The 16411-nt window shown below is 39.0% G+C and overlaps 1 protein-coding gene across 1 annotated transcript in view; it reads left to right on the forward strand.

The window, feature by feature from the left end:
• Nucleotides 1–902: 902 nt before the first annotated feature.
• Nucleotides 903–16411, forward strand: part of PKP1 (plakophilin 1) — a 47129-nt gene continuing 31620 nt past the window's right edge. The window contains exons 1-2 of the mRNA XM_082227418.1: nucleotides 903–1326; nucleotides 14129–14229. Of these exons, the coding sequence (XP_082083544.1) occupies nucleotides 1110–1326; nucleotides 14129–14229 (318 nt within the window). The 5' untranslated portion in view covers nucleotides 903–1109. The remainder of the gene's footprint in view (nucleotides 1327–14128; nucleotides 14230–16411) is intronic.

A 16411-nucleotide genomic window follows, 5' to 3' on the forward strand; every position in this document is an offset into this window, starting at 1 on the left:
CACAGTTCCTCTTTGCTGCCACCATTTCTCTCTGCAATCAATATGTCTGGAATTGTTTTGTGGATTAGCAAGAAACACCTGATTGCTAATTAGTGACCTAATTTGGAGCATGGGAAAGAAAATAAAGATTCATTCAAAGATAGGGACGGGGTGAAATTCAATTCAGTTTGCATTGATTAATGAAGCAATACGCAGAACAATACACAAACTAAAATGCAACCATTATTCAAAATGTACGCTTCTCCAAATTTTGCAGCAGTTTTTCAGCCAATCAATGGATGTATACACAAAATGCATATACTTGGATAAAGTCAACATAAAAATGCATATATTCTTGAAAACAGCACACAAAAATACATTATATTAAGGGAAATGGCTTTGCAGAAATATATGTATTAGGCAGAATTTCATGCAAAGACGTGCATTTTAGGATAAACTTGCAGTAAAATGCTGCTGAATGTTCACAAGGACTGAAATATTCACTAACTGATACGGAAATGTGGAGAACAAGAGTGAAAAAAGGAAAAAACTGCAATTGACAGATTTGCCCATCCCTATTCAGTGTAGGAGGTATTAACGAGGTGCAATGAGGGAAACATGCCAAAATTAAAATTATTCAGAGCAATCATTTTTGTCAGCGATAGAAAGGAGAAGATAAAATTATGTAAGATGCAACCTCGATGTTACGTTTTACCCCACACTGCCCACCTGCAATGGTTGCTAATCCTCTGCTACATTTATGTTAACTTTTCAAAGCACAGTCACTTAAATAGCAGCAACAACACGGTCACCAGCTCTCTTGCACCTGGATGAGTGTCTTGTGTTGCCTTAGATCTGCAAGCAGAGTACAGAAGTGGGTGTGTGCAGACATAGTCTTCAGGCTGTATATCCAGTCTAGCAGAGGGCGTGCCTGCTCACTCACACACAGGAGAGCAGAGTGTGGGGAAAGAGCAGCTGTCAGCAGACGGACGTATGGCAAGGAGGGCTCCCTGACATTCTACACCCGAACAAGACCTTTTTTTTTTTTGGTACTGCTGTTTCTGTTTTGTTTTTTAAGTCGCAAAAGAGAGACAGGTGACATCCCACCCACTGCCACCCCATCTGCAACCATGCTTCACTCTCCTTCTCCACTGAAAACAGCACTGGCTTATGAGTGCTTCCAGGACCAGGCCAATTCTACTCTGGCGTTGCCCTCGGATCACAAGCTGAAAACTAGGGGGACAGGAAAACAAAGGGTCCAGGAGCAGGTGATGATGACGGTGAAACGGCAAAAGCAAAAGACCTCCCTTTCATCAGCATCGAATGCAGCAGGACACTCCAACCGAGGTAAATACCTATCACTACTTGATTAACAAGGGATGACCGCTGAGTGTGAGAAATTTGGCTGTACAGCGCTTGCCCCATCTGATGGTTCTTTGAGCTTAAGAATGTGTGGTATTGGGCATTGTCCATTGGAGTCAATACAGCTGGTGTCATTTGGTTCTCTTGGCAGGTTTGTGTTGTGGTGATACCAAGGAAGTTTTGCAACATCTTGAGGGATAACTAGGGATTTGGGGATCCCAGTCTCAGTAGTTTTGCAGCTTAGTGCCGAAATGGTTTCAAGATAGGCCATGGGAATCTAGTTAAGCCGAAGGACTTTGATTTGGATTGTGTAGGTTGATTTGGAATTGCAAGGTGGTGCTAAGAGCAAATGCTTCTGCTTTGAGATGAAATAGGTTGGAGCTGAACATCTTCTAGTCAGTTTCATCCTCAAGATTCCCGTAATTCTATCGTGAATGGCTGGTACAATTTTGCGAAAGTTAACCACAGATAAATTCCATGGACTTCAGCAGGAGAGGAAACCATTCCAATTTAGAGTCATGGAATCATAGAAGTCAAGCAATTCCCACTAAAACCAATGAGATTTGTAATGCACAATTTAACTTAGATCCAAGGGTTTGATATTATCTGGAGTCTTGACAGCATTTCAAGTCTATTTATCTACAAATTGGAAATGGTATGCACCCCAGCAGGAAAGTTGTCTGGTTGAAATTAAGGCATGTCCATAGATCTGCTGTGACTGTCAAACAGAGAATGTTGTTACTACTTATTTGCACCACTGATCTAAGTACTCTGTAACTTTCCAGACAGTGAAAGAATATTCAACATTAGTCATTCACAGAGCAGACGCGCTGAAACCAATAGATTTACATAACCCAAGTCTATGGATTTCAATGGTACCTCCAGAAGTATAACTTAGTTGGTTTTAACCACCCCCTGGTTTTTATTTTACAGCTCGTGTGTCAACTTCTGCACACCTTAAACTGCAAATGATCTTGAAAAACACACATACACACATATATCAATTAAGCAAAGTGTGTGGTTTTTTGCTTTTTACATCACTGTTCTTAATTAGTGCTCTAAGATTATTGAGCAAACCCCAAAGCCTTGCCTTCTGTCTCCCCAGTTCATGACATTGTTATTCAAAGAATGAGGTTTTTAAAAATCTAATTTGGGAGCACTTTAACACACACCTTCTTTTTGTATGAGACAGTGAAGTTTCATGATTTCAAGCTGCTGCTGCTGCTTCTTTTGAAAATCTTTGGGAGTGAATCATTCAAGCTAAAACCACATTTATAGATGTACTTTGTATTTTCATGACTAACGTCTTGAGGAATTTATACTTAAAACTACTCCAGCAGATTGTATGCATTGTAGGGAGATTGTGAGAAGCAACTAACTATGTGAATTAAGAATCCTAAAATGAAGCAGAATGCCAGGTAGTTGTGCATTATGTCCCTGGTGGTCCTTAGGGATAGCCAACAAGACATGCCACTCTTGTCTGCATGGCAGGACACTTGGCTGAAGAACACTGTGGAGCTGTGTCTTAACATCTTATCCGTGTGTGAGATAATTTGTCCTTCGTATCTCAGACTTGAGAGCCAGACCCATGGCCCTGTAAATTTCAGCTCATTTCGGAAAGGATAAGACTCCATTAAAAGCAAAGAGTGAAGTAATGTGTGACAAGAAGCAATTGTCTTTGGCATTTCTTTCATTGATATCCATATATTCCATGATCAAAATAGCAAAGGATTCTATCAGGAAAGGCTATCCTCTGTGTATCCTCTATGCATAGCAAGGCAAAAGGATTTGCCTATGGTCACTCAGCAAAGCTATGCACAACTGAGTGTGGATATAAACCCCTTGATGTTCTGTTACATGAAAGATTTCAGGTTACGTGAAGGATTGCCTGTTGCTGCATAGACCAGTAAGATCACTTGGATCATCTGAGGAAAGTTTACTTGGGGCTCTGACCCTATCAAATATCACAGGGTGGTGACCCCAAAACAGGCTTTTTCTGTCATTGGCCTTGCACTGCAGAATGCCCTTCTGTCCGTCATACACAAAGCATCATCTGTTAGCAGCTTCAGACTTCCTGTGATGATATACCTTTTTATCCAAACGTTCCCTGACCCACAAGATTTGGACTGTCATTTCTGAATTCCTGTTTTCATCTGTTTTTATTTAATAGGGTTTTATGGGTTTTTAATGTTTTGCCTCTGTTTTTATTGTACTGGTTTATTGGTTTAATGCTATTTTGTATAACACTTAGAGGGTTTTTCCGGTTAATATTAGGCAGTTTAAAGATGCTTATAAACAAATAATTGTACCCCAAACAATCCTCCTGGGATTAAATAGGTCACCTGTTTATTCACAATTGGGTTTGATAAAACAGTGTGCTCCTTATAACTCATATATTTTGCACCAAGGCTATCCTTTGTAAGCAGCTTCTGTTATAGTTAAGACTTCAGTTGGTTGGTTAAGTGTTATGGGAAAGTGGCTTAGCTAGTTTTTAGAAATGTGACAATTTTTATTCAAGAGATAAATAACAGTTACTTAGATCAAGGCCCCTTGGATGTTCTGGGCTACTATTGCTGTCATCCTTGTTGCGCTGGCTTGGACTGATCGGTGTTGAAGTTCAACAGCGAACTTCTGGAAAGACACTTTGCGTATGACTTTTTCACGTTTGAGAGACTGGGTGAAAAAATTATTTGCTCTTGATGTACCTGCTGAGGAAAAGATATTCACCATGACCCAGCACATTTGTTGGGTGTTAAAATCCTATGCTAGCTACACAATTTTTCCAGCGAATAGATTGATTTCCAAGTTGGAAAATAATAATATATGAATTGCCTTTCATAAACTTGGGATACTTGGTTTGCTCTGAAAAGCTTGTACCAGCAACCTTAGTCTATGAGAACAGGAGTGGTTAGTTGCAGCACAGATTGAATCAAACATGAGATGTTCTCAGCTTTGGTTTTGGGTATCAAGGAGAACTCTGAAAGACATGGCTCACACTTTCTTTCTTTTTGATCACATATGCATCTGAGGCCAAATTTTGTCTTTTTAAAATAAAAAGCAGTCTAATGTGGCTTTATTTGAGAGCTGCAGAGTGTGAAAGTGAAGTATTCATTTCCCCATTCCACTTCTTTAGTTTGTCTACCAAAAATTGCCCCCTCCCGACAAGCTGTTTTCTGATCTTATGGGATATGCTAAGGATCATTCCTTTGAGTTGCTCATCTCCTTGTGACTGACTCCTTATTTCTTTTCCAATATGAGTGGGAAAGGAACTTGGGGTTGAAGGACAAATGGCAGGGAGGGAAGGGTTAAAGCAGTCCATCCCTCATTATTCATCAGCTTCCAACCACAGCTTTCCAAGGCCGCTTTTCAGTTTTAAGAAAAGCACTGGGAAAAGAGACACAGAACTCTGTGTTGTGGAGAAGAAGGGTGTCAGTGCTTCCAGATGAGAGCTTAATATTTTAAACAGCCATTGAGATATAATTGAAACTCCTGTCACAAAGAAAAAAACTCCACATTTTTTTGTTTTTAAAAGAATTTATTGGATTGTCCACTGGGAAGAGTAAATCTGGATTAAACGAGGAAAAGTCCTTGCTGACATTTTGATGCCAACAATGTTGCATGGATGCTGCAAAAAATAAAATGAAATGAAATAATTGCACACATGAAGAGCATGCCATCCCACAATAAATACCCACCTGGAAGCACCCTGCATGTTTAAAAAGGCATTTCAGGATACCAATACAGCAACAATTGGAATTTGTGTTTATTATGTTAGGTCTACTTTTTATGTAAGAATGACGGCTTAGTGGGATCAGCTAGGCGGATGTTATCTAATAAAAACAGAAAACACAGTATCTTAAATCCATCAACTGGGTTATTTACACATTTGTTTTGAGCAGTAACCCAAAGTATTTATTTCTATAATTTACATTAAATTCAATAAAATTATTGCATGTTTTCTAAAAGAATCAATATTTCAATTTTGACACAATGCTATTCCTATGCAGCGTAGACTTGTTGAAATTAATTAACACAGCTAACTTGGGTCCATTAATTTCAGTAGACCTACTCTGAGTAAACCTTTAGTGAAAATATGTCATCTGCTTTCTAACATAATCTCCTTTAGGAGTTGTAGATGAATCCCACAGACCTTCTGTTCCTGAGAAACAAAATGGTTTCATGCATTGGTCTTGTATTAGATGTTGTCCAGAAAATACCAATACCCCAAAAGAATTCTTTTTTAGGCTGGATAAGGGATACACACCCTTTTCAAATTAATTGTACATTGCAAACTTATGATTTATGGCAGGATAGTATTTGATGGATGTAAAGTTCATAAAGTGGTTGTGTAACTAACATCTGAGCAACAGTAAGTTGCTAAAATTGGATAGCAATCTCTCTAGAGTGCTGATGGAACACAGATAAGAAATTGCAAAGAAATAGCTGTTGCTGGCAGCCTGCCTGCCTGAAAGGTTGCTAACATAAAGTGCAAAAGAAGTGGAATCCAAAATTAAGCCTAAATTGAGCATCTATCATAGAAGTAAAAATAATAACTAAGAACAGAATTATTACATTGGAGTAGACATAGGTGACTGACGTCATTGTAGAAAAAGAAATAACACAGTTTTTCTCAATGGATAGATTCGTAAGGGTAATGAAGTCCATTCATTTTCAGAAAGCTGTCACAAACTCAGTTTTTATAGACATTTTAACAGTCCCTGGATAATAGGAAACATTTGTGTGTGTCATGATGTCATGATGATTGGTTTTAGATTAACTTGTTATCATTGTAGATAGCTTGTTGAACAATGTAGATAATGTTGAACAAGACACATAAATGGAGATTCTGCAAATGGAAAGCATGGTAGCAAGATAGCATCTTTGGTGAGCAATGGCAGTTTGCATCAATGTACAAGGAGAGAGGGAAGGAGGATTTTGCCTTGGTCAATCAGTAAATGTGAGCTTCCGATGTTGTAAATGGCTATTAAACAGAATAAAATCAAGATTTGTGAATTTAAGGAAGACATATTTTGGGTTTTTTCTTAGCCTTTCTTTTAAGGAGTTGCTTGTCACTGATCAGTGGCATCTTAGGTTCATTTTACATATTAAAGGTAAAAAGTTATTATACTTTGTATATGTATAATATTATATATATTATACTCTGGTAAAATGAGTATTTAGCCAATAGTCAATGATGTCTTACTGAAGTGTGAATCTGTATGCTACCTGTTTTAATATTGGTGATACTTGCAACTCCTCACATGAATGAAAGGAATCCATAAAGTATTTATTTATTTTTCTGGAAAGTTTTACTAATGACAAAGGCAAAAAGAAAAGAAGTATGTGAACTAAGTACAGTGCTACCTCTGGTTAGGAACTTAATTTGTTCCGGAGGACCGTACTTAACCTGAAACTGTTCTTAAGCTGAGGTACCACTTTAGCTAATGGGGCCTCCCACTGCCGCTGCGCCACCAGTGCGCGATTTCTGTTCTCATTCTGGGGCAAAGTTCTTAACCTGAGATACTGCTTCTGGGTTATCAGAGTCTGTAACCCGAAGTGTTTGTAACCTGAGGTGTTTCTAACCTGAGGTACCACTGTAGACAGAAAGTATCATCGTGCTTCTTCAATTGGTATCTTCCAGAATTACAGCTAGAGAGGAGTAGAAGAGGTCAGATCTTTACTAATACTTGAGAATGTAGATGTACTGCCTATCATGGCTGCAAGGGATGAAACTGCAGCACATGAACTCAGACTCCCTGCACATTTGGAGACAATATGGCACACCTTGGTCAATGCTATATGGTTCATGTGCAGATTAGGAACGTATGAAGCCGTCTTATATTGAGTCATGCCATTGGTCTGCCTAGTTCAGTAATGGCTACACTAACTGGAAGTGACTCTCCGGGATTTTAGACAGGGTTCTCTCCCAGCCCTACCTGGAGATGCTGGGGATTGAGCCCTTCCCCAAATTGTGAGGGGGATCCTTAGATAGTAATGCCATTTCATGACTCCTCCTCCTCCTCAACAACAACAACAACAACACAGGCAAGTAGCATGAGGTGAAAATTGTGTAGAACATCCATAACACCATATAATTTAAGCTGAAAATCCATATAGAAGGACTGAAACTACAGTGGTACCTCGGGTTACATACGCTTCAGGTTACATACGCTTCAGGTTACAGACTCCGCTAACCCAGAAATAGTGTTTCAGGTTAAGAACTTTGCTTCAGGATGAGAACAGAAATCGTGCTCCAGCGGTGTGGCATTAGCTAAAGTGGTGCTTCAAGTTAAGAACAGTTTCAGGTTAAGTACGGACCTCCGGAACGAATTAAGTACTTAACCCGAGGTACCACTGTAGATTTTTTTTATATGTTAAGAATTTTATATAGTGTCAAAGTCTCTTAGGGTGTGTCACATGCTTCAAAGATCAACATCTTTTGAGTGCTCATTGCCTCAGAACATTCGTGCATAGTTTAGGACTTTTAAAGAGAAATAACATTTGTTTCCCCAAATGCTGGCCATCTACATATTTTACAACCCTGTTTTGCTTTCACATTGCATTTTAGTCTCTTTTGCTTTTAGTTATTGCAATCTTTCTTTTACTCAGAAATGCATTGGGATAATGAATCACTCACTGTGCACCACTCTTCATTTTTCATGTTAAATGCACTAATAACACACTACAGTATAGCACTGTGTTGCTACTATTAAATGTTTCATTTTTTAAACCAGGTTTTTAAAAATGCAGGGCCACTGGGGGTTTCATGAGAGCCTTGCAGTGCAATATTATACATGTCTACTCAGAAGTAAGCCCAATTGGCTTCAGTGGGACCCATGTAAATGAGTAGAGGATTGCACAATACAAAATACTTGGTCTCACAACACCAATTACTGTCAGCTGATAACAAAAATGAATTCTAGTAATGTGCAGAAAGGTGTGGAGAATGCCCACATGTGAGATTCCAGATGTGTGTCCTTTCCTTCAGTACCATCAGAATTCCTGGACAGCTGATATCTTTCTAAACATGAACTGTGGCTTAACCTTTGTCTATCACTTTCCATTTCAAAGATAAGGTTAACCAGCTGGATAGACACACGTCTTTGTAAAACACACACACAGCAATCCAGAGCTACAGGTATGCTCCAAAGTACAAACACAAGTCGGCATGCCAATATTTGTTTTCAGAAATTCTGGCAATTCAGGCTAATTGCCTCTTTCTTCAACAAGTAGCAATGTTTTTGAAAAAGGGATCAAGTTGTTTGTCTGCTTTAGTTTCTGGTTTTGTTGTTACGCTTTGTGGTTGCTCATTTCTGATGATGAATGCCATCTTAGTTCACAGATAAAGCAGAAAGCAATAATAATAGTAATGAGAATAGTAATCATCATCATCATCATCTATCCAGATTGCGCATGCCAGTATGCAAAAGATTTGTCTAGATTTTAACATCTTATTCTCGGTCCACCCCTCCAATGGGATTCCACACTGAGAGGTTAAGTGGGAGAAAAGATAAGACTCAACTTAGTGGAAGGGGGTCGGGTTCTCCTCTGGACTGGCTTTCTCAGCTGAATGGTGACGGCGGGGAACAGTACAACTTTACAAAATGGCACCAGTCACCTCCATGCACTTCTTATTAAGGGGCAGATCCCTACACAGTGCTTCAAACATATATTTACATTCACAGCACATTGCTTTATTACACTGTTCTACGAAATTGAACAGCAGAAATTACTCTGCTGAAGTTTTCTTTTTTAGGTTTGTCTGGCATCCTTCAGTTCTGGCAGGGCCTGTAAAACCTGGCTGATCAGCAACCCTCGTCTCCCGCACTCCAGAACCTTGTAAGCATCTGTCTGTATATCAAAGACCTTGCTTCTCCAAGGGATTACGCATTACAGTAACTAAGTGAGTGGGCTGAGTTGTGCCATATATTTTTCTCCCTATTGGCATTATGGTGCACACAGGAAAGATGATTATGAATGAACCAGTATAGTTCTCACTGACAGAGTCTGGGTAGGAAATGGGACCCACTTTGTTGCATGTTGGGACCATACATGGTTCACTAGGTGTCAATTAGGATAAAATGATAACATTGTTTCTCCCATGAGAACCCAAATGCTTTCATGTATGTGTGACACCTAGTGGATTACTTGTGGGGACCTGATGAAATGAACACAAAGTCCTGCATGTGATTATAGCACCACATACATATCAGAAGAGTTTTGCCTTATACAATTATTCCCAGAGGACAAGGGCAAAGAAATGTGTGAGTGTGATTTATAAGGCCAATTTATTTCTATAAATTCATCATCCATCATCATCATCATCATTTTGTGCGGCTTCCAACAGAACACTAAAAACAGAATAACATTTCAAACATTAAAAACTTCCCTAAACAGTGCTGCTTTCAGATGTCTTTTAGAAGTCAGATAGTTGTTTATTTCCTTGACATCTGATGGGAAGGTGTTTCACAGGGCGGGCGCCACTACCAAGAAGGCCCTCTGCCTGGTTGTCTGTAACCTCACTTCTTGCAGTGAGGGAACCGCCAGAAGGCCCTCGGCGCTGGACCTTAGTGTCCAGGCTGAACGATGGGGGTGGAGACACTCCTTTAGGTATACTACCTAAGAGAGCAAGAGAAGGAGAAAATGCTGTTTTATATACTGGTCCTGTGACGCTATTCCCATCCCACAGAGGCAATGTGCTTTAGCATTGAATTTATATCGGGTTTAAGATATTTGTGAATGGGGATCATGTTCAGAAAATATACAGCACTACAAATTAAACTGCAATATCGGTAACCCACCAGAGTTCCATGTGCAGGAAAAAAGCAGAGTGGGTTCCGTGCCCATTAGAATAACTGCAGACTAGAAAATGGATACCGAAACAGCATTTTTGCCTTACAGCAGCAACCAGTGAAGGAAATGAGGGCAAGAGACACTGATTTGCTCAAAGACAACTAGCTAGTTTCCTGGTTTACAGCATAATCCTAAGGACGACTGTGCAGAAGTAAGATCTGTTGAATCCAGAGTGGCTTACTCCCATGTAAGTGGGGCTGGGATTGCAGCCTTATAGTTATTTTATTGTTTCTGTAGTAATAGTGTTTCCTATAGTTATACTAGGGCTTGCTCTGTGGGTATGTGAAATGTGAAAGTCAGATGCATTCCTTGAAGTGCTTGAAGACTTCTGCCAGGCAAATGCAATGAGTCAGGAATCCCTGGATGTGTCCACTTTGTATTTGTAGGAAATGGAGACATCTGCCAATTTCAGTTTCTCTCGGTTTCTTGTTTTTCTTACATTAAGTTTGATTTCAACACATCTGCATGCTTTTTTTTTAAGGCCTCACCGAAATTCATCATCATTTAAGTGCACATTTTTGTGTGCAATTTTGCTGAATATGCACATATTTCCATGCAGTTTTCCCTGTAATAAAGCATTTTTGTGTGTAGTTTTCACTAATAGGTGCATTTTTGTGCACCTTTCCCCACTGTACACACTTGTGTACCCATTTCTAGATTGAAGAACTACATCACAAAATCTTGAGAATGAATTTCGAAGAATAGCTGTGTTTCAGTTTGCATATAGTTTTCAGAAGTGTGAATTTCTCCCTTCCCTAATTTGGAGGCCCAATTCCTCCTTTATATATTTTCTGTAGCAAAAGCATCAAGCTGCTTCCCCAACAAACATTAATGCCACAGAAAACTGTGAAGCTACTCCATTATTTTATTTTACTACATTCCATCCATTTCTCTTCCACTTTTCTTCCATCCTTTCAAGGCAGCTTACACAGAATGCCCAGGTAGTCTCCCTTGCAGGCAGTGACCCAACCCAAACCTGCTTAGTATTAGCAGTTAGTATCACTAGCCCATACTTAGCCCTTGCCCTGGGAGCATTATACTACATGTAATCAACGTTCCACGCAGGCTTTCTCAGCATAGTACATCCAGGCACTTTGAGAATGGAATTAACCCAGCCTCCTTCCTCCTTCTAGCATGTCTAATTTCAAATGGGTTTCCCTGTTCTCATAGAGCTAAATAATACACTTGCAAAAAGCTGGTGCAAAAGTGCTCTGGGCTGAAGAAACTTGCTAAGCCTGAAATGAAACTCCACCTTCTCTTCCCGTTCTATGGAGCACTTCTGCTGTTGGCCAGAAGGTTGCCCTCAGCCAAAGAACAACCTCCTAGAACAAAAGATGGCTGAAGTTTTAATTAAATTATATGGAGGTTGTGTGGCAAAATTCTCAGCTTCTCTCTCTCTATATATAGAACAACAAAGCACTAAACATTATATTGCTTTACTAAACTCTTTATGGATGTCCCATTAACTTCTTACATACTGGCATTATAAGATATGTTTCCCCCCTCAATGGACATTTGAATAACTGTTCAACATTTATTTGTGTTTCCACTCACAATCGACATAATTGTGCATCATGTTGTGTTCTTGTTCAAAAAACCCAGACTTGTATGAGAAGTATAATGCAGGTCTAAATAATTGCTGTGTGTCGTATGCACTTTAATTGCAGAAAGTCTTGGGCATCCAATGATTATTTCCCCCCATTGATCCAATCATATTTGTTCTTGTTCAGGACATTTATCTGCAACAGCAAATGCACAATTTCTGCATCAGGAGTGTTAAATTATAGGACAAGGTCCAATTAAGTCATACTCAGGGTAGAGCCATTGAAATCAATGGATGTAAATTACTTTAATTATTTCAGTGGGTCTGTTTTGAGCATGACTAATGCTGGACATCACCCACAGTTATTTGCAGCATCATTGGGGCTCTTTCATATGTATGCACCAGGAAGACTTCATTCCTTTGCTCATGGTTGGACCTTAGAGGCCACAAATAGAACATGTTTCTCTTTTAGAATTTTATGTTTAGTTTGGCCACATATGAAGTAGTCATATGTGCAGCGTAGGTTGTATCTAATTCTCATCCTACACAGAGGAGTCATTGAAATGAATATTACTTAGTTCTATTAATTTTAATTGGTCTATTCTGAGTTGGACTTTGTTGCTAATTTGTTGTTGATTACTAATAACTGAAACTCAGCGGGTAGTAGTCAACGACATTTTACTCAGAGTAGACTCATTGAAATTAATGGACCTAACTTAACATTTCATTGGAGTAAAATGTCATTGCAATACAATGGACTTTGGTTGACTTCATGTGCACTTCCTCTGAAGCAGTTGTTGCATGCCCCACTTCTCATAATTTTGGACATTAGTTTACATTATGCTGCCTTAACAGTTAAATATTACCATTTTGACAGCTTCCCATTTTTGTGGATGAAGAAGGTAAAGAAGGCATTGGTCAGTAATTGTACACTATGCAAAAAATTCAAACGGAAGCAAAGTGAAAGTTGTGTAAATGAGCACAGTTAGTAAGGATTCATGGGCAGGCATTTCTCCACTCCAGACTTCTGTGAGAGAACAATATGTGCTAGCAAGCAGATCTGTTTTTACAAACTAAGGAATAAATCCTATCAGCCTTATTCGTATTGAGCTTTTAGGTCTCTAGGGGCTGTTTGATAACTAGGGCACAGATTCGAGGGGGTACAATTTAAACCGTTGTGTGGGGCGGGGGTGGGGAGCAGAGGGGCTGTCATAGCATCAGGAATCACATTTCCTAGCCTAAATACAGTGTTCTGGGGCCAGAATATCATGTCAACAACCTAGTTTGTAAGTGGGGTTTTTATATGATAGAAGTGATATGAGAAATCTCACTTGGAAATATACTATGGCATTTACCAGTCACCATTTACTATGCAATACATCATTTGGGAAGAATCTTATCATGTACTTAACACCAAGTTTGATGAGTTATCTAATATCTCATCTGACCGGCTTTAGAGCTAAAACAAAATTCTGTACAAATTCAAAACATGGAAAATTTCAGAATTTAGCTTCTTGTTTTTTTAAAAAATATTCATGAGATAGGAGTCGTGTGAACTGGCTCTTATTGTGGATGGAGGATAATTTCATTCATTTTTAAGTGAACCAGCCAAATTAATATTTCCAAGACAAACACAGATATTGGAACATAATTATTCCTCAGATTTTGCACTTACAGTGGTACTTCGGGTTACAGACGCTTCAGGTTACAGACTCCGCTAACCCAGAAATAGTACCTCGGGTTAAGAACTTTGCTTCAGGATGAGAACAGAAATTGTGCTCCGGCGGCACGGCAGCAGCAGGAGGCCCCATTAGCTAAAGTGGTACCTCAGGTTAAGAACAGTTTCAGGTTAAGAACGGACCTCCAGAACAAATTAAGTTCTTAACCTGAGGTACCACTGTATTTTAATTTTATGACATAATTTTTAGCTCAATAAATGTACCAGTTGTGTAAAGAAAAGATATTTTAAGACAACATGCATTTAGAAATGTGCACATTGAGATAAAATATGTGCATTTTGTAATAAAATACAGCACATATTTAAATACATGTTTAAATACAATTTAAATATGAAATTTGCAAATGTATTATTTTTAAAATTGGAAGATTAATGTGTGATGGAACAGACGTGTGAACAAACACCTGCAAAACTGGCATGGACTGATCCACCACTAGTTCTCACTTGATGTAGGTTAATGGGCAGACATTGTGCCTAGTACAGCCATATCCATATCTTCTTGATTACTGTTGAGTCCATTGTGCTTTACCTACTGGGTGGAGGGAGGGAGATTTATTTTCCCAAGAGACTAAACTTCAGTCACTGAAATATTCAATCAAATCAGGATTCAGAGTGCCTCCTTTTCACACCTAATTCTTTTGCTCTGCTTCCAGGTTCCGTGTACGATGGTCTGGCTGATGGTCACAGCTATGGAACAGCCCGTGGTTCCTACTATGCCAAAGCTCACACAGGGAGCAACAACTGGGGACATGGGGTAAGGTTTTCTCTAACAACCATGGGATGCTGATGGTGGGCAAGGGGAGAAACAGTGGTGGGGCTCTTCTGTCACAAAGCAAAAATAGCTTTCTTCCTTGGAAAGGCAATAACTCATTTGAAACAAGAATGATATGTCACTGTTATGCTATATGATGTGCTGCTGAATATACTGACTCAGAACCCAATCATCTGCTTGGATTTGGGGTGGGAGCCTTTATCATTTTTCCCCATTTCCCATTAATTCTTCCATGATCTCTTTTTCCCCTTTTTCTTTTTTCTTTTTTCTTCTCTTACTTTTTTCCTGTAAGCACTCTGCTGTATGAAGAAGCCCCACATCACAGCTTTGCTAGCGTCCCAAGTCACATTTATATCTGTATCTTGATTTAAATTTATTTCAAAATAGTCCTTCAAAAAAAATTCTGCCTTTTCCAGGGTCAGTTGGCTATCTAATAAGCTTTCATTTAGTCTCCATCTGAATGTTGAGTTCTGCTGTCCTTTTAATTCCAGATATACTGGATTATGGTCCGAGAGAGTCCTAGGTTGTATTTCTGCCCTTCTTGTTCTTATCAATATTTCTTCTGAGATCCATATTGAGTGAGTTCTTCCAGCAGACTGATTAGGCTCTGAGAAATGTGTAAATTGTCTTTCAAACAAGTGTTTATATCTCTGTACATCATTCAATTTAAAATTCTCAACCAGATTGAAAAGATTTATAGGTAGTCTCCCTTCTTTAGAATCTGATTTTCTTATTGTTCTGTCCATATCTAGGGAGAGAACACCATTCAAGTCACCTATTAATATTATTTTCTGGTCCATAAATTCAAACATTTCCCCCTCTAATTCTTGATTTCTTTTTAAATTTGGTGCATAAATCCCCACAATTACTATTTCCCCCCCTTGTGATGATACCTGTACCACTATCACTCATCTCTTTTTGTCCTTATATATTTTTCCGTTTCAAGTTTTTCTTTTATATACATTATCATGCCTCTTTCTTTGCTTTCATCTGAAGAAACAAAGTCCAAACCCGATCTTTTATTTATTAACACTCTTTTATGTCTTCTAGCAGCATGTGTTTTCTGTAAACAAATTATATCCAGATTTTGTTTTTGTAAAATATATTCTATTTTGTTTTGCTTCTTTTTATTATTCAGTCTATTAATGTTCCAAGTCAAATCCATTTCTCTGCTTTATTTAGTCCTTAAGATTATCTTTATCCTGTTCTCTTCGTCCTCCCACTGCTCCTTTTTCTTCCTCATCTGGTTCAGGTCTCTTTGCTTTCAGCTTTTTCTTATTTCTTTCCCAGAATGTTTCTGCCTCATTTGGGTCTCTACATCTTTGTTTCTTTCCATTAAATGTAAATGAGATGCTTCCGGGTATTCCCATCTATAACAGATCTCGTGTGTTTTTAGTGCTTCCGTCAAAAATTTATAATTATTTTTTTTCTCTCAAAATTCGAGCTGGGATTTCTTTAAGTATGATTATTCTTTGGTTGCCTATGTGCAGCTTCTTCTCAAAATTGGTCTGTAGGATTCTGTCTTTAATTATTCGTGAATTTAATGTCACCAGACAGTCACCTGGTAGTTTTTGAGCTTTAGCATAACTCAATTTTACCCTAAAAACTACATATTGACTCAGATCCCGATCACCTGCTTAGATTTGGGGTGGGGGCAGTCATGTAAAGCAGGGACTTGGCCTAGGCTACAAGTCCATTACCATGGGGGGCAAATTGAGGCTCAGTTGCTGGTCATGCTTGAAGACGTTTATGGAACTATAGTTTTGCTGTATTTGTGCATTTATATTACATAGTATGTCAAGATCTCATGAATTTTGCCAGAGCCAAGCAGAAGCAATGTTTCAACAGAGCAAGCAGCATTGTGGAGTAATAAAGGAGGGGCACCAGAACTTGACTAGAAACAAACCACAACTTTATTTTTATCTCTGTCTAAGATTACAACGGCAATGAAACTAGTGTGGAGGCAAGTGTGCTTAACTTCTAATCAGGCACCCAAGGAAACTGTACTGAGATGGCTGTCCTGCCACGCAAAATCAATCCCTGCCTTTCTGGCTCAATCCTGAGCCAGTCCCTATTTGCAATCCTACATGTACAAGCATTCTCCGCCCAGCAGCTTCCCAGTATTGCTGTGTGCAGTCCACCTCGTGCCTCCCGCTGAGAGATT

Source organism: Podarcis vaucheri (genome assembly GCF_965113315.1).
Source record: "Podarcis vaucheri genome assembly, chromosome: 6".
Lineage (NCBI taxonomy): Eukaryota > Metazoa > Chordata > Lepidosauria > Squamata > Lacertidae > Podarcis > Podarcis vaucheri.